General features: G+C 43.4%; 2 protein-coding genes across 3 annotated transcripts; both read right to left on the reverse strand.

Moving 5' to 3' along the window:
* Positions 1–1,707: 1,707 nt before the first annotated feature.
* Positions 1,708–17,334, reverse strand: OCIAD2 (OCIA domain containing 2). 2 transcript variants are annotated; one of them, XM_036255091.1, is made up of 7 exons: positions 17,285–17,334; positions 15,493–15,610; positions 10,126–10,222; positions 8,502–8,555; positions 4,490–4,537; positions 2,963–3,080; positions 1,708–2,029 (listed from the first exon to the last, which is right to left on the reverse strand). In XM_036255091.1, exons 2-7 carry the CDS (start codon positions 15,553–15,555, stop codon positions 1,948–1,950), a joined length of 462 nt encoding a protein of 153 aa, XP_036110984.1. In that variant the 5' UTR covers positions 15,556–15,610; positions 17,285–17,334; the 3' UTR covers positions 1,708–1,947. The 2 variants fall into 2 exon arrangements, with proteins under 2 accessions (XP_036110984.1, XP_036110985.1); XM_036255092.1 differs by lacking the exon at positions 17,285–17,334 and adding an exon at positions 17,139–17,177.
* LOC118625973 (60S ribosomal protein L35a-like) lies at positions 4,053–4,393 on the reverse strand. Its single transcript, XM_036255093.1, has one exon. The coding sequence runs from the start codon at positions 4,391–4,393 to the stop codon at positions 4,085–4,087; it is 309 nt and encodes a 102-aa protein (XP_036110986.1). The 3' UTR covers positions 4,053–4,084.
* Positions 17,335–18,959: the final 1,625 nt, after the last annotated feature.

Consider the following 18,959-nt stretch of genomic DNA (forward strand, 5'->3'; position numbering starts at 1 on the left):
TTGATGAGCGTTGTTGGTAATTGCTACATGCTAAACGAAAAATGCTGTTCCTTTAACACGTCTTCCTATAAGAAACAGACATTGTCCCCCAGATACTTGCTTCCTAATATATACAACAGATAATGAACCAAAATATTTGAGAGTTCTTGGATGACCTCTAGTTTTTTCTTTATTAATTTCCTTTCGCACTAAGATCGCTGTGAAAAAACTGTTTCAATGAATAACTTACCTCCTAGGAAAAGCAGAAAGTCCAAACAAAAAACCCAGTTTGATTCAGAACTATAACAATGCCTGCAGTAAAAACAATGTGCCTTTTTAACAGTAAAAGATTTCTCTTTTCCCAGTACCTAGAGACTGATTTCTGCATTGACTTGCTGTGCTTAGATGTGAATTATTTCCCAGGAATCAGATGTGAAACTGTTCTGATCCCTGGGAAATAATTTTCTGGAATGCAGGAAATGAGTGTGCCCAATTCTGAATTTTTACCAATAGTTGAGATAACAAAGTGTCACCAGTTGCTAGTTGTCAGAACCAATTGTTGAACTGCATCCAAGAAGCTAGGATATTGGTTCTGTGTTCTGATTTTCAGGAGGAGAACTTTATTGACTGAGAAATCAGGAGATATATACATAAAGAGATAGTCAAAATTACTCCATTTCATAGACTTAATGATCATGTAAAATAGAAACTTGCAAATACTTTTGATGTTTAAAATAAAATATTTCATATCAAGTATTAACTTCTGATGAGGTTTCTCTTTTTATCTCTACTGGGCAGGTTTCAAGATGTATTAAGCAAAACACAAATATGTACACACACACATACCCAATGTATAAATGGTGACACATATATAAAGCATTTTCCTGAGAAAGTGCAAAGACGCAAGGGAAGTTTTTAAGTGAGGCTCAGACAACCTGCCATAAAACAAAAGGTCCCCAGTGGAAGAGGTTTTTGTCGTTTGTTTCCAAAAACAAAAACAAACAAACAAACAAAGAACTGGCAATAAATAGAAACCCAACTCATGGGGTTGAATTGGCTGCTTCTGAGCTCCCTATAGCCCTAAAATTTATCATTCTATGAATTAATTCTTCCCATGATTCCTCCCATAATAAACTGTTTCTTGAAAAAAGAAGGGACCATTTGGGAAGTTGTGTATGTAAAAGAACCCAGTGCTTGAATGATGACCATGAGCATGTACCCATTAGCTAAGCAAAACTTCACCATACTGATGAGGCAGAAAGTCACTGGGGTCACTGAAAGGACAGTTGATTCATATTGTGACTCTCTAAAGTGACAGTTTTGTCATTGTTGTTAATCCTCACCCAAGGATATTTTCTCATTGATTTTCAGAGTGCAAAGGAGGGCAGTGGAGGGGCGGGGGGAACATTGATGTGAGGGAGACACATGGATTTGTTGCCTCTTGTATGACCCCAACCGGAGCCAGGAATCGAACCTGCAACCCAGTCCACAGGCCAATACTCTAACCACTGAGCAAAACCGGCCAGGGAGTGACATATTTTTCATTAAGCACCCTTCATACCTATAAGAAGCGATTTTTCTTGCCCTGTGTTTCTGTCTCCATACACAGTGGTTTTGGGGGAGGGGGACACCACTTCCCAAGTTCCTCCCCCTTCATTCCTGTCCTCTTTAAGAGATTTTAAAACCCAGAACTAAAGCAGAGTGAAAGAACAGATGAGGAGAATCAGAGAGGGCTTTAAATTCTTTTACTTTATTGGAAGCAAGTTAGAATACAGCATAATTTCTTTTGGTGTGTGAACCCTCCCACCGTGTCCTGACATAGAAAAACATACAATGCTCAATTCAATGGAGACTCTTCCACAGAAAGCATTTCCATCGAGAGAATCACAATGTTTCTGTTCCACTTGAAATGTTACATGTGTACAAATCCAGAGGTTTAAGAATCTTCAAAAGCCACAGGCACAGAGTCTAGGAAGCCGAAGGCTGTGAACTTCGCTCCTCACTCAATCCGTGCTTAATTTTGCACTCCTCACACGTAAGCAGGCAGTGCCTAGGGCAGAGGCAGAAAGAGAGGTCTGTGCTTTGACACCAGAAGGTCTAACAGGTCATCGAGAGACTTTCCTTTGCTGAAGTTCACAGGCCTAGTTTTTTAGGGAATAATAGGAGCTGTTTCTTGGTTTGAGACCACCAGAATTTCATTAAGAAAAAAAATAAAAAGGCCAATAATGATCTTTATGTCTAATGCTGTTTTTTCCACAGTGCCGTGCTGCCTCTCAAATAGAACCCACTGTGACAAGCAAGGGTCGTTAGTGAAATGTGTCCCCAACACCAGTCCTCTAGTGCTGTAGCAGAAACAGCTATTATTTACTGAGCATGTACTGAGTGTCATAAACAGTCATTTCTGTTCCTTATAACATTTCATGAGAACAATTCTGCTCACCATTTTATACAGATGAGGAAACTGAAGATTAGATAGTTTAAGGAACTTTCCCAAGATTACATCGTTTATTTAATAAGTGGTAGAATTGGTTTTCAACCCAGGTATTCTAACAGCAGAGGCAACACCTTGAACTCCACAGTCCTACTGCTTAACATTCCCTAATGAGAATCATGATCTATATTAACACAGTAAAGGTTCTGAAAAGTCCTGCAGTATAGAAACTTGTTTAAATTTGGTGTAACCCTGTGGTAGTAGAAGCCACGTCTGCTGATTAAGGTATTCTTTTGAGACGTGCACAATACCTTGAACGTAACAGATACCCACTAAATGTTTGTTAAGCAAATGAAATAGGTAACTAAGTTAAATAATAAGGAATTATTACTGAAGTCGAATAGCAACACTTAAAATTTGTGGTTTAAAGAGGTTTTTTCCAACATATGAATGTTAAGAAAAACTGTTTAATATTATAAACGGTGAATGATTTTTTATTTACCTTTTCATAATTGTCTTCATTATACTCCCTCAATCAAACGGATTACAAACCTGTTATGCCCTGGACCGAAACCAGCCCCACGAAGCTGATCGTCAAAGGAATGAAATTTACTCTGGCATGCTCCTATGTATGATGCCTTTCCAAGGCCATATCCCAGGATACCAGCAACTGTAAAAGCAGGTTAGGAAAGATATAAAGTTTCAGAATCTCTTCCATTAGTTATCATCTAGAATTCTCTTTACTAATAGTAGTAAATTTAATATTAAAATGGTAATATCAAAAGTACCATGATAAATCAGTGAACAAACACTCCGAGAATGTAGCTCCCTGTTAAAGAGCAGCGTTAGGAACTGGAGACTTTCTGACTGTTTTGAACTGATGGTAGAAGGGCCATCCAGGACAGAGCAAGCAAAGGTGTGACCCCAAGAGCCAGGCCGCCTGAGGGAGGCCCAGCCAGCACACACATGTCTGAGGCCACAGGGGGAGGGGAGACAGAGGGGGAGGTTTGGGTTGTGGCTATAGGTAGCCTTCAGATCAGTGGGTAGGAAATTCTCTTTATGGATTGGAGTTTGGGGAGCTGTAGTCCGTCCTGCCTGGAAAGGAGAGCGGTCCAAGGCAGAGGAAACCTCCCGGAAATCTCCAACCTGTTCCTCCTGCTGGGAATGAAATTTCAGAATGTGAATGGACAGCGACCTCTTGTACATAACAGGTCTATGTGCTACGAGTGGAAGAAGAAACCTTGAGTTTGTGGTCGGTGTATTATCACAAAGTCCCTGATTTTTAAAAATTATTTGTTTATTATGTTCACTATAGAAAATATTTTGAAAAGACTGGCCAAAGGAAGAAAATTGAAGGCCCTAATGCAGCTGTCACTCCGAGGTTCTGCTGCAGACACCCCCGTGGACCCTGCCAGGCGCCCCCGGTCCCTGCTCCCAAGAGGACTAGGGTGAGGTCCCTGTTGCTCAGTTAGATACAGAAGTGCTGAATGAACTACGAACTGTAAAGTGGCGAAAAATAAAGACTGGTTTTTCAGAAGGTCAACGCAGGTACTTTGGTTAAACCCGGACATTTGCATCTCCAGCGGCTATACATGTCTTCTTCTTAAAAAATAATGTTTTTATTTTATTTTATTTTTTTGAGAACAAATCCATTTTATTTACTTTTCAATAAATTTAAATCCTTGAGGGGTACAGCATTACACGAATTCTGTGTCCAATGGCCTTAGCAGGAAGGTTGCTTCGGAATTTAGCACGAACCATGCCACTATTTCCATGAGCACGAGTTACCTTTCCCCAGATTACTCTGGTTTTGTTTGGTTTGCCACCAGGAGTCACTGTGTTGTTCTTTGCTTTGTACACATAAGCACATCTCTTGCCCAGATAGCATTCAGTTTCATCTCGAGCATAAACACCTTTAGTTTTAAGAAGAGCTATGTGTTTATAACTGGCAAAAACGGCCTTGGACCACAGCCTTCCAGACATATTTGTCCTTATAGAGGTCGTGTTCCCAGCAGGCCTCCACAGGGTCCAAGATGGCAGAAAAAGCAATAATGTTTTTATTTGACTTCTATGACTTACGTGCAACTTTAGGCAATGATCCAAATCTTGGGTTAGCTGCTAAATAACCTAAGGAGTAATATATATGTTATTATTTCATTTTATTACTTATTTAAATTTATAAAGTATAAGGAAATCTTCAAAGTGTAAGATAGATGCAGATTTTTTTTTTAAATCTCACATGAGGATACTTTTAAAATTGATTTTAGAGATAGAGTAAGGGAGAGAGAGAGAGAAATATCAATCAGTTGCCTCCAACCAACTGAGCAACTTGGCCAGGGCTATGCAGATTCTTAATCAGAAGGGATGACCTTAGAAGAGTTATAATTCAATTCTTTTTTTTTTAATCCTCACCCTAGGACATTTTTCCTTTTTTTTTTTTAGATAGAGTGGGAGGGAGAGAGAGAGAGAAACATCGACGTGAAAGGGACACATCAAGTGGCTGCTACCCGCACGACCCAACCAGGGCCAGGGACAAACTGCAACCGAGGTATGTACCCTTAGCGGGAACCGAACCCGGGTCTCTCTGGACCATAGGCCGACGCTCTAACCGCTGAGCTATACCGGCCAGGGCTATAATTCAATTCTTGATTGAATTTAACTCTCAAACAGCCATTGTGGCCAAGTAGCAAGTGTTAGCTTTAATGTGTAGAAGAAAGAACATGAAGCAGACAATTCAAGACTTGTTTAAAGATATCAAGGCAAAGGTGGAGCCAACAACTTATTTCCAAGCAATTAGTCACACACCCTCTTCTTTTTATGAGACTCAACACAGAAATTCAACTTAAGGATTAAAAGTATCCGTCATATCTCACTGAACAACGGGGATAACGTTATAAGAAATGCATCATTAGGTGATCTCATCATTATGTGAACATCATAAAGGGCCCTTACACAAATCTGGATAGTATAGCCTTCTGCACACCTAAGCTGTGTGGTATATGGTAGTGCTCCCAGGCTACAAGCCTGTACAGCACGTTACTGTACAAAACAACACTAAATTAAATCAAGCTCAAAAGAAAGTGATGCAAACGAGACACAGTAGACACGAGACATCTGAGGCTGCTGCTGGCACAGCACAGCTTACTGTTTTACAGCAAAATTTTAAAAACATGTACGTTTTTATGGATTTTTTTAGAGAGAGAGGAAGGGAGAGAAAGATAGAAATATTCATGCAAAAGAGAAACATCTATCGGCTGCCTCCTGCACGCCCCCTACTGGGGATCGAGCCCGTAACCCAGCATGTGCCCTGACCGGGAATCAAATCTGGACCTCTCGGTCCATAGGATGATGCTCAGTCCACTGAGCCACACTGGCCAGGCTACAGTAAACTTTTTAAATAAGTAGACAAGGACACTAAAATAGCAATGAAAAGTATAGTATAGTAATTACACAAACCAGTAACAGTTGTTTATTATCATTATCAGTATTATGTACTGTAGAGTTGTGTGTGCTATACTTTTCTATGACTAGCAGCAGTAGGCGTGTTTACACCAGCGTCACCTCAAGCACGTGAGAAATGCCTTGCGCTTCAACATTATCATGGCTCTGACATCACAAGTCTGCAGACATTTTTCTGCTTCATTATAATCTTATGGGAGCATCATTGTACATGCAGTCTGTCACTGACCCAAACATTGCTATTTGACACATGACTGTATACATACCACAATTTAAAAATAGGCAGAATAATGGCCTCCTAAAGATGTCCATATCCCAAACTGAAAACTGTGAATAAGTTATATTGTATAACAAAGGGGAATGATGGTAGAAAATGGAATTAAGGTTAATCAAATGACTTTAAAATAAAAAGATTATCCTGGGGCCCGGCCGGTGTGGCTCAGTGGTTGAGCGTCGACCCATGCACCAAGAGGTCACCGGTTTGATTCCTGGTCAGGACACATGCCCAGGTTGTGGGCTTGATCCCCAGTGGAGGGCATACAGGAGGCGGCCAATGGATGTTCTCTCTCACTGATGTTTCTATCTCTCTCCCTCTCCCTTCCCCTCTCTCTAAAAATCAATGAAGAAAAAAGACAAAGTTATTGAGACTTAATATATATATATATATATATATATATATATATATATATATAATCCTGGGTCACTTGGTTGGGCCCAATGTAATCACAATGACCCTTGAATGTAGAAGAGGGGTTCAGAGACAGAACCGGATGGCAGTATGAGAAGTGTGGGTGGTCTTTAGCAGCTGGAAAGGGAAATAGCCCGTCAGCTCTGCTGACAAGTTGATTTCAGACCAGTGAGATCCAATTTGGACTTCTAACCTCCAGAACTGTAAGATAATACATTTGCATTATTGTAAGTCACTTTGCTGTGGTAATTTGTTGTAGTAGTTGTAGAAACCTAATACACAATCCTGGAAAAGTATATATGTGCAGAGATGATAGATTTTGAGAAGTTTAATGTTTATAAAACGTAATCCTTATAAATGTCGTGACCATATTCCTTTGCTGTTAAAAATGGTCTGACAGAGACTTATTACTGATTGATGAATATATTTCTATAAAAAGGCTGTCTTTTAAGTTATCAAAATGAAGTGATATTTAATAAATCAACTTAATATTGATTGAAATGGATTCTCCTAGATAAATGGTCTTTGAGACGCCCCCCCCCCAAAAAAAACCCTAGAACATCTTCTCTCATGTTTGCTGGGTACAAATATTCTTTTTAAAAACCTAGTCATCAGCAGTGTTCAATATAATGGGTTTCAACAGGGTCAGATGCCTTCTCGCTGTTTGCGGACTAGACAGTGCCAAGGGTTCTCTGGTGAGATGGAGACAGGAAAGAGCAAGAAAGGAAGAATGGAGAGGTAAACTGGACAGCTGAGTGGCAGGGAGAGGTTATGTGGGAGATGCAGGGTGCCTAGTCCTCACGTTCTGCTGTACAGATCAGACAGGGCGCCCTTCCTCAGGCAAGTGCAGCCTCTCACCGGGGCAAACGGCTTGGTGGACGTCAGCCCCACTCACCTCTACCCCGGAGCATCCTTGTGCGGGGAACAATCTGTCTAACACACACTGAGCCCCTGGGAGACACAGGGACTCTGGTGCAGAGAAAGGCACTGTATTAGTTCCCTGCGGCTGCTGTAACAACTTAGCAAAGCTTGGAGACTTAAAACAACACAAATTTGTAAGCTTACAGTTCTGGAGGTCAGAAGCTCAAAATGGATTTCACTGGGTGTCTGAGCTGCTACAAGATTGGGCGGAGGTGGGGCTGCTTATAAATGACAGACATTTATTTCTCATAGCACTGGAGGTTCAAGTCCAAGATCAGGGTGTCAGCATGGCTGGTGAGGCCCCTCTCTGGTGTGTGTGTGTGTGTGTGTGTGTGTGTGTGTGTGTGTGTGGTGGAGAAGGCTAGGGAGCTCTGTGAGGTCTCTTCTGTAAGAGCACTACCCTTCTTGAAGGCTCCACCCTCCTGGGCTAATTACCTCCCAAAGGCTTACCTCCTCCCACCACCACCGTTTTGGGTTAGGCTTTTAACACGTGAACTGGGGGGAAGGGTACAAACATTCAGACCTTAGCAGTGGGCTAAAAGCAAGGTGCCAGCAGGGCTGCATTCCCTTCTGGAGGCTCTAGGGTTTCCTGCCTTTCCAGCTTCTAGAGACCCTCCCCTTCCTGGACCCTGGACACGAGGCCCCTCTTCCATGTTCAAAGCCGGCAGTGTTGAGGTGAGTCTTTCTCGTGCTGCCATCTCTCTGGTTCCATCTTCTGATCCATTTTGAAGGACCCATTTGATTACACTAGGCCCATCTGGACATTCCAGAATAATCTGCAATGTTAATTCTGCTTGGCCATGTACACTAATATGGTCACTCATTCTGGGGATTAGGACATCTTCCTGAGGGGTGGATGGAGGGGTTTATGCTGAAAATAGGCAAACAAAACAAAACAAAACACCCATCTGCATAAATAAATCCTTCACCACAAAATAAATGCCAAGCACCAAAAAGCGGCCAGGATGGTCAGAGAAAACGGGGCTCTCGTGCGTTAGTTACTGAACAAAGGTGGATCCTTACCTTGGTAGACCAGTCCCTGGGTAACGAGCATGCTTACAAGAGAAAAAGGCAGAGCTGTGAAACAAAAACGCCCTTCAGTGCTGGTGTTTCAGAACTTGGCACCTCACCCAGCAGTCAGGGAGAATTACTGAGTGTTTTCTCTCACCTACCTTGGCAATGACTATTTAGTCATTTGTTATTTTACTTACTCAACAAATACTTATTAAGTACCACCTGGAGATTTTTCCTGGGGTCTGCCCCAGGCACTGAACGTGATGTACAACTTTAATCTAACAAAACCTGAACCCTGTGGCATTCTGTCTCTGACATCCATGTCTCTGAATGCCCACCCTGCACCAGACTCTGATCACCATACACAACGCAGGCATCTCCGTGTGTGTGAGGACACGGGGCTGTTAAATTTGCGAGTTGCCTTTAACTGTATATTTTGAAATGTTCAATCCTACATGAAAGTAAAAACACCAGTACAATAAACTCCTGCATATCCTATCTAGGATATGCTTTTGTCTTTCATGACAGTTTGTTGCACAATTCGGATGTTTATTTTCCGAGGATTACAAGATTATTGCAGTCATGTTAAACATGGGCGATGTTTAGCTGTGATGATTAAAACAGGAAAGCTAGTCTGGCAAAGGCAGTTTCTGTCAAAATGTGTCAAATGACTTCTAAAAGTAGAGAGCAGTGATAAACATCTAGCTCTTCCTAGCAACCAAAACAAATTAAATTGCAACCAATTTTTCCACTCATATCAACCTGATGGTAGGTGAATGGGTCACATTGAAATATTAGTCTACTAGGACTTAATTAAATTACTTAGTCATAGGTTATCAGAAAAGACATGAATTGCTAGGGACACAGTCAATCGTCATAGTAATGCATAAGGAATATCAGCTTCTAAAGAATGTTTCTTCCAAAACAACTGATACTGAATTGGAAAGATCTGAGAAATCAAAATGAGTATTTCAAAGTAAAATGATCTCTATGTCAGCAATGGTGCAAATATTGGCCCTAGATCTATAGGCTCTATCATGACATTCTCAAATGACAAATCATGACTTTGTTTTTAATTGGAAGAGACCTCAAAGCACAGCCTGAATTCACAGCCATCTTTGTCTTATTTATCAGGTCGGAAAAGGAGATGACTCAGCAGAAAGGTTATTTCAGAGACATTGTATTCATGGATGCTGCCACTCTCCATTCAGTCCACGAGTATTGATTAGGTACTTTCTACGTGTGAAGCACCGTGCTTGGCTCTAGGATGAAGCAATAAACGACATTACTTCTGAACTCGATGAGGTTAGAGTCTAGTGGAATTTAGGAAGGTTTACTCTTTCAAGAAATTCTGAATAACACTCTTGGTACACATTCTGGGTCACATGATGGGAAGCATTATGTGCATATCACTTTGTGCTATGGTAAAGTGCTCCTAAATCACATATCATCTCTGCCCTCAAAGGGGTCTCAACCTGTATTTAAGCTCTAAACAGCTCAGATATCAAAGTTCTTCAAGGAATTATGCAAAGCCCCACTCACAAAGAAATCATTACCATAATTCTAATATGATACTCGGGCAGTTTATTGCAGCACATACAGTGTTAACGAAGGTGAAAAGGGTGCAATTTACCTCTCTTCCAGAAACTTTCTTCTTGACATTCTTTGATAATCTTTGAAATCTCTGCTCTGTGGATGTGCAGTTTTGATTTTGGACAAAACAACAGGCTCTGTAAGGAAAGTTCCACCATGAGTCGACTGAAATCATCAGAAAAGCATCTGCTGTGTTCTTGAAGAAGGGCAGGACAATTTCTTCACTGTGATCATGCAGCGTGGCGTCCTGTGCTGGCCGCCAGCACAGAGCAATGACTTGTTTCAGCGAGTGCCTTCCAACTGGGAATTGGGGGGACTTAGATGAGGAAATAATCCCAGTTGGAGAAGCAAAGAGTGACTCATCGAACAGCAAGCATGGAGCAGATATCTGGTCAGAAAAAATTCCTGCCGAGGCCACATTTTCTTCTTACCTCCAGCCGCTGCCCATGCAGTCTGTGATTCCTGCAATGCTACCACTCCCTTTGCCTTCCTGGTTTCCTCAGACCCAGTTCACTGTGGCCTCCTGGGCAAAGAGAGATTTCCCTACAGCACACTGTTGACACACCTGGGCTCACACTGGATGCAAGTTCTGTATTTATAGACCTGTATTCTAATTCAGCGTCAGGCTTCTGTATGCTTTTTAGACTAGGAACTCATCAGCAGACAGCTTTGTATTTTTCTACATAGTTTCCTTTCTATCTTGACAGTTTTTAAAACATATTTTATAAGTGATCTGTAAATAATTTCTGGTGGAACTACTGACATGTTTGACAAAATTACTTTTATGACTTTTTTTTTTTATCCTCACCTGAGGACATTTTTCAATTTTTTGTTCAGGTAGACTGGGAGGAAGAGAGAGGAAGAGAGAGAGAGAAAAACATCGACGTGAAAGGGACACATCGAGCGGCTGCCACTCGCACAACCAACCAGGGCCGGGGACAAACTGCCCTTAGTGGGAACCAACAGGCCAACGCTCTATCCGCTGAGCCAAACCGGCCAGGGAGACTTTTACAGTATTTTTTAAATCACGTTGTTATGCTACAATCTGGACTAGCTCCCATCTTTCATGATCTTCCTCCTTTGTAGAAATGTATTATTTACTCACTCTTATCCACATTCTCTGCTCTCATTCCCCTCTGCCCATCATCACCATTCTATGTGTTTAAATTTTTTTTCTTTATTGATATTTTAGAGAGAGAGAAAGGGAGAAGGAGAGAGAGATAGAAACATTGATGAGTGAGAACATCGACTGGCCCCCTCCTGCATGCCCTCCACTGGAGATTTAGCCCACAACCTGGGCATGTGCCCCAACTGGGAATGGAACCCGTGACCTCTTGGTGCATGGCTGACATGACACTCAACCACTGAGCCACACCGGCTGGGCCACTTTATTTGTTTAATGTGGAACTTCTGTGTGTATGCATTCTTGCAAAACGTTCATTGTTTTGGGTGCATGCATCTTTTAAATGTAAATTGTATTGTTTCATGTATTTAATTTCATTAAAAAAATATTTTCAACTCAACTCTATGCTTTTAAGATCCCCGTCCCCCCCCCCCCCCCCCCCCCCCCCCCGCGGCATTCATCTAGTTCACTGCTTCTAACTGTTGCGTAATTCTCCAGGATGCGCCTAGGTCACCACGCCACCTCGTGCTCCCTACCGCCCATGTGAGAACACTTTTCAGATATATGTCTAGAAGTAAAATGCAGGGCACGCATATTTCCAATCTACGTCTCGCTACGCTGCTCTCCCCGGGGGGCTGTGCCAGCCTCACTCCCACCAGCAGTGCCTGAATGTTCCTCTGGGCCCACAGAGCTTACACAAAGCTACTTAAACTGGATTCCAAACAGATTAGGTACAGAAAGGATTTTTTAACCTTGGCATTACCCAGTTTGCTAAGTTTTAACAGTCTAGTAGGTATAAAGTAATTATTTATTGTCTTATTTTCATTTCTCTGATAACTAATGTGTATGAGCATTTCTACATATTCTTCATCCAGACTGCCCCCTTCATCTCTAGTGTTGAGGTAATTAATCCCTGCAACTGGCCCTGGGCTATAAGCTCTTGTTATATGTTGGCTCATTAATTTTTTAATTGTGATAAGTACACATAACATAATGTTTATCATTTCAGGCATTTTATGTTTTTATTGATTTTTTAGAAAGAGGAAGGGAGAGAGAGATAGAAACACTGATATGAGAAACATCGACTGGCTGCCTCCTGCACAACCCCTACTGGGATCGAGCCCACAACGGGGCTTGTGCCCTGACGGGGAATGGAAGCGGGACCTCTCAGTCCATGGGATGATGCCGCTCAGTCCGCTAAGCCACACCGATCAGGCCCATTTTAGCCATTTGAAAGTACACAATTCAGTGACATTAAGTATGTCCACAATGTTGTGTGGCTGTCATGACTATCTAGTTCTAGAACTATTTCATCACCCCCAAAACAAACCTCATCCCCAATTAGGCAATCTTACTTCATTCCCTCTTCCCTTTAGCCCCCCGGCAACCACTAACTTGCTTTCTGTCTCCATGGATTTGTCTATTCTGTATACTTTATGTAAATGATACCATACAATAGATGACCTTTTGCGGCTGGCTTCTTTTCCTTAGCATAATGATTTCAAGGTTCATCCATGTTGTAGCATGAATCAAAACTTCATTCCTTTTTATGACTCAATATTCCATTGCAAGGACATACCACATTTTGTTTACCAATTCACCTACTGATGAATATTTGGGTTGCTTCCACCTTTTGACTGTTGTGAATAGAGCTGCTGTGAACATTCCTGCAAAAGTTTTTGTTTGAACACGTTTTTGATCCTGCTGAACCATATGGGAAAATTCTGATAAACTGCTGGAGGAACTGCCAAACTGTTTTCTGCATGTATCAAATGCAGAAGCTGCACATTTTATCAATACCACCAAAGTATGAAGGGTCCAGTTTCTCTACATCCTTGTCAGCACTTGTTATTTTCGGTTTTGTTTTTCTTTTTAATTATAGCAATGCTGGTGGGTGTAAAATGTTATCTCATTGTGGTTTTGATTTGCATTTCTCTAATGACTAATGATACTGAGCATCTTTTCATTTGCTTGTTGGACATTTATATATCTTCTTTGGAGAAATACCTATTCAAGTCCTTTGCCCACTTTTTAAGTGTGTAGTTTTTGTTGATGAGTTGTAAAAGCTCTTTATATATTCTGGATACTAGACTCTTATCAGATATATGATTTGAAAATATTTTTTTCCCATTCTGTGGGTGGTTCATCTGTTTTCTAAAAGCAAATTATATTTAATTTGTTCCTTACTAAAAAGTCACACTAGCTCAGCAGTTAGAGCATCGGCCTGTGGACCAAAGGGTCCTGGGTTTGATTCCAGTCAAGGGCACATACCTCAGTTGTGGTTCGTCCTTGGCCCTGGTTGGGGTCGTGTGGGTGGTAACCAATTGATGTGTCTCTCTCACATCGATGTTTCTCTCTCTCTCTCCCGTCCACTCTGTCTGAAGATAAATGTACAAATATCCTGCCCTGGCCAGTTTGGCTCAGCAGTTGGAGCGTCGGCCTGTGGTCCAGAGAGACCTGGGTTCGGTTCCCACTAGGGGCATGTACCTTGGTTGCAGTTTGTCCCTGGCCCTGGTTAGTTGCGCGGGTGGCAGCTGCTCGATGTGTCCCTTTCACGTCGATGTTTCTCTCTCTCTCTCTCTATTCCTCTCTCTCCCTCCCACTCTACCTGAACAAAAAATGGAAAAAAAAAAAAAGTACAAATATCCTTGGATGAGGAGTAAAAAAAAAAAGTCACACTAGTATTCCCTTGTTTGTAAATTATTTATATAGGTCCTCTGTCATTTACTGCTGGGAGTTTCAGTGTTTTTCTTGCTGAGGTGCAGCTCCTTGGCTTTTAAAGTTTACCTTGCTGATTTTGCCCATGTTTCTTTTTGGAATTCTTTCTTTATAGTAGATATCAATGTGGATAATGGTCATCATTTCTTGAGCACTTTCCCATGGGCTGGGCACTGTGCCAAGCACTTTACATGCTTGATAACAAGGTAGAAGCAACCTGTGGCATCTGTGCCCTCAGAGCTCCACAAACAACCTGAGCAGGCAAACTCTCTCTCCTTCTCCACAGCGCCTGGCGGCACAGTACCTGGGGGTGGTGGTCAGGGTGAGTCACGGCGACAAGAAGGAGCTGTTCTTACTCTCCACTTACCTTACTTCCTCAGCAAGCCCTCCTCCTTATCTCCATGTCAATGTCTCTTCTTGGTTCTGCCTGGGTTGAGGCAGGAATAAGGAACACCTTCCTTCCTCCCCTTCTCCAAATACACGCGCATACATATACACATCCAGGGTCGGGGACGCTGACTATTACAATAACCGGGAGTCCTGCAGTCAAGGTTGAAGCTCTGCAGCACCCTCCCCCACCCCACCCCAAGGAGCTCTAGCTAGCCTTTGTTTTATAACCATAAATGTTTCATGGTGCTCCATTTCACAAAGGCAACTCAGGTGTCTCACTACTTCTCCTTGTGACTTGAGATCCTTTGTCCTTTTGTCTCTCCTAATCTTTCCTCCTTAACCATCACCTCCTCTAGAAACTATTTTTAGTTTGAAAAGTTGATCCCAGAGAACATGAATTACATTTACCCATCAAAATACTTTCTCTTTTCTTCATTTATGTATCTCTGAAACTCATGGTATTCATTCTCAAGAAGTTGAAAAGTTGGGTTCTCAGTCTGATAGCTAATTTAGTAGTTAAGATTCTGCTCTCCTAAACAGGAATACTGGTCAGTAACATAGATTTAGTAAGGTTAGCCTTGGTAATAAAAATGTAAAAACAAGCATCATGTATCATTCTGTTAGGTTCAATTAAAAGTTTTGCCCTGCTATGGGAAAACTCTTCAGTCATTAACAGCCTATGTAAGAGTTGGTTAAGCTGGTTGCTAAACAGGGAAGAGTAAAGAAAGGATTTTGTAAATAAAAATTTATTATGATTATTATTTTATCCTCTCCCAAGGACATTTTTCGATATTTTGTTCAGATAGAGTGGGAGGGAGAGAGAGAGAGAGAAACATCGACGTGACAGGGACACATCAAGTGTCTGCCACCTGCATGACCCAACCAGGGCCGGGGACAAACTGCAACTGAGGTACGTGCCCTTAGTGGGAACCGAACCTGGGTCTCTCTAGACTGCAGACCAAAGCTCTAACCGCTGAGCACAACTGGCCAGAGCTGTAAATAAAAATTTAAAATATGCATTTCAAGGCAGTCAAAAACACATTTTTCTTCCTCATTCTATTTTCCCTGAACCCATCCAACAAAGTGCCAGATTGAAAAAAGTCAGATGACTGGTCAAGGGTGAGGTTTAAGGAAAGTCTGGTATGTTCCTCCTCAGATGGTAAACTGAAAACACACCTGCTTGCTTAGTGGTGGCAAATGAGGTTTGTCTTGGTTTCCATGAGTGGACGCGGACGCCATGATGCCTTGCTTCTCTTCTAGCCGTGTGGACTCAGTTTACTTGCTGTCCTGATGTCTGAGGAAAATAGAAGAGTCACTGCGTTGTGACTGAACGTTCCTATCAACCCTGGTTATCAACTCACGGATCTGGAAAACTTGTTTTCATTTTGTCATTAGTCAATTTCCAACCATCTGCCAAATTACTTTCTAATGCTTCTCCCCCACCAACACACACAAATATAAAATGTCACACTATGAACAGTAAAATGTTTTATTACCTATAAATGGTGTCCTAAAATGAGTTTGAATTATTTACAAGATCATTAACTACACAAATATTTACTAAATGTCTGTCTGTTATGTGCCAGGCCAGGGGCTATAAGGAAGGATAAGGCAAACTCAGTGTTACAGGAGCTCACAGTGGAAAGGAAAAGTCAAACAAGTCAGCAGTTACAAGCATGCCGAGGGCTCCCTAGCACTAGCCATGCCAGGGTGCTAAGGAAGGAGAGGAAGAAAGGTCTGGTCTCTCTGGTCAGGTCTGAGACACCAAAGACTAGGACTCTTGAGCTTATAGAGGGTGGATGGACTCCCCAGCATAAAAACCAGTTGCAAAGGTGCTGTAATAGCCCAGGCAAGGAAGTGTAGAGACCTGAACCAACACCCTCGTGGGAAACGCAGAGATGATATATTTGAGTTTGAAAATTTTGAATTTGGGTGCCTGTGGGTGCACACATTGGAATTAGCCAATAGAGATCAGAATATTTGAAGATTTGGGTCTGGAGTTAGAAATTAGGGGGAGGCTGGAAAGATGAATTTCGAAGTTGCCATCATAGAAATGATAGGTGAAGCAAGAAACAGATAAAATCGTCTAAACAGAGTAACAGAGAATGTGAACATTGAGGGCAAAGGAATATGAACAGGAGAAGAAAAGAAAAAGACCAAGGAAATGGCTGAAAAGGAATCCAGTACAGAGGGGAGGGAAGGAAAGAGGGAATGAATCACGGGTGTCACATGGCTCAGAAAAGTGATTTGGCAATGATGGACGTAGACCAGGTGACCATGGGTCATCAGTGTACACCTAAGCAAACCTCTGAGGGTCTTGCCTTCCAGGTGCAGCTCCCACCACTAGACCCGGGTCTGATTTGGGGTCTTTCTGCTTCTTCAGTGGGTGGGGGTGGTGGTGGTGGTGGTGGGATGCTGACAGGTAGACAGTGGGGGTAGGTAGGCAGCAGGATGGGGTGGGGGGCACGAGTGGTCAAAGGGACAGCCAGAGAGGGTCACCTCAATCTCTGGGAGTGGGGGATGGGTTAAGCCCAGAATCAATCTGCCGGAATCCACAGCCAACCCCTGTCGGGGGCCACCTGCACAACCCCAAGCCCTTCGACCTCATCTAGGTCGCAGCCCGAGGCTGAGCAAAGCGGCGAGGAGTTGGCAGCGGCCACTCTACGGCCTCTGCCGACCTGCGCGGCCAGAGCGGTCTGGCCTCTGCCGACCCGGCGGCCAGAGCGGTCTGCAAATACCCAGCTTCCAAGGACCCCGGGATAAAGCGGCCAGAGGAGGCCACCTTCTCGCCATCTCTGCGGGGTCGACCCGGGCGGGCTCACCTGCAACGTGAAGATCGCCTGCCAGGCCCGCGGCTCCCGCGCCCACCCGCAGAGCGGAGCTCGCCTCCCTGGCCGCTGCGGCTGCAGCCGGGACCGCTGCCCGCCTCCCGCGCCCCTGCCCTCCGCCCGGAGCCCAGGCCCCTCACCTCTGTCTCCCCGCCGCCCTCACTTCTCGCAGCTCTCCTCTAGCCTTCTCCTTCCTCCTCTCGCTCCGCCCCCTCCGCTGCTGCTTCTCACTCGCCCAAGTCGCTGGGTGAGTGCACCCCTATTCCCCTAGCAGTCCCTTCCTCGGCCCGCTGGTCCCCGAAACTCCCACCCCCTCCCAAGAGTTGTCCTGATGCCTGGTAGGTCCTACCTCCTCGATGCCTTTCTAAGAACCCCTTTCCTCCCATCAACAAAGAAACAGTTACCGGACACCTTCCTTGAATTTGGCATGGACTTCACTTATCTGCAATCCTTTTTTTTTTTTTGAGATATAATTGACATATAACATTATATTAGTTTTAGGTGTACAACATAACAATTCCATATTTGTATACACTGCAAAATGATCACCACAATAAGTCTAGTTAACATCTAGCATACATAATCACCTAGTTCCCCCAATTTTCCCCTCCTTGAGATAAGGACACTTAAGATCTACTCTCTAGCAGCTTTCAATATGTAATACAGTATTAACTATAGTCACCATGCTGCACACGACATCCTCATGATTGATTTATTCTGTGGCTGGAAGTCTGTATCTTTTGACTCCCTTCACCCATTTCACCCACCCCCATGCAACCCTTTTTACAACCCTTTAGGGTGAGTACTATTATCTTCGTTTGATGGACCAGAAACGGAGTTGTGAAAGGCCACACTGGGAGTGTGCAGTCAAAGCCAAGTCAGCTTTCTCTTTCCACAAGTCCGTTCTCCAGCCCCTGCCAATCCCAGCCTCTGACATGTGGGGGAAGTGCTGGTGCCTCCACCTATTTTGAGCTGGAAGAGAGGTTGTGGACCACGTGGAAGGCCCTCATCCTTTCTCACCTTTTCCTACTGTTGACACTGGCCTCTGTGTCTCTTGCCTCGGCTGCTCCACAGTGTGCACCCTTCACTGGCACCACCTGGCCGCCTTGCTGCTCCTCATGGTCACCCGGCTTCGACCTGAGCCCTGGCTTGAAACCTCCCCCTGCCTGGGGTCCCCTCCCCATCAGTCTTGTCCTGGCTTTTTCCTACTCATCCTTCTCCGACGCTCCTCAGGAAGACCTGCCTTGACCTCCCCTTCCCGCCCCCAGCCTAGGGTAGGGCTCTCTTCTGAGGTTCATAGCTGGATGCTCTGCTGTCTTCTTTCGCAGCACCTATTGTAAGTCGTCATTACGTACTTGCCAGGGCGTCTGCTTCAAGCCTGTTTTCTCTGCTTCAGGGTAATCTTCATGAGCTAGAGTACAAGATGGTGTTGTGTTCAGGGTTGTACACATGGCATCCCAGATACAGGAGGGGCTCAATTAATAGCAGTTGAATAAATGAACAAGTGAGCCTGGATTTAAGGCTGATTGTCAAGATAGTGTTGTTTTGGAGGATCCACGTTCCCTAGTACCACCTGCCCCCAGACCACGTTCCTCCAGGTGATTCTCTGGTTTCCTTCCCCTCCCCCTGCCCCCACCAAGCAAAAGGGGGTATAGTTCTGCTAATTTTACATTGTGTTACCAGATGTCAGAAATAACCCCCTGCCATTTTGTAGTCTCAGTCCCTTTCTCATTGGTTTTGTTGTTAAAATGAACAGTCCTCCGTAACATAGATGGCTAACTTATAACAAATACCCCAAGGACATTTAACATCCTA

This window comes from Molossus molossus, unplaced genomic scaffold, assembly GCF_014108415.1.
Source record: "Molossus molossus isolate mMolMol1 unplaced genomic scaffold, mMolMol1.p scaffold_m16_p_1, whole genome shotgun sequence".
In the NCBI taxonomy this organism is placed as follows: Eukaryota; Metazoa; Chordata; class Mammalia; order Chiroptera; family Molossidae; genus Molossus; species Molossus molossus.

Coding starts and splice junctions, on each gene's coding strand:
- LOC118625973 (XM_036255093.1), bottom strand. CDS start 4,393: ATGTCTGGAAGGCTGTGGTCCAAGGCCGTTTTTGCCAGTTATAAACAC.
- OCIAD2 (XM_036255091.1), bottom strand. CDS start 15,555: ATGGCGTCCGCGTCCACTCATGGAAACCAAGACAAACCTCATTTGCCA. Junction 8,556..10,125: donor AGAAAGTTTCTGGAAGAGAG/GTAAATTGCACC, acceptor TTTGTTTCACAG/CTCTGCCTTTTTCTCTTGTA. Junction 3,081..4,489: donor ATCATTGCCTAAAGTTGCAC/GTAAGTCATAGA, acceptor CTGCTTTTACAG/TTGCTGGTATCCTGGGATAT.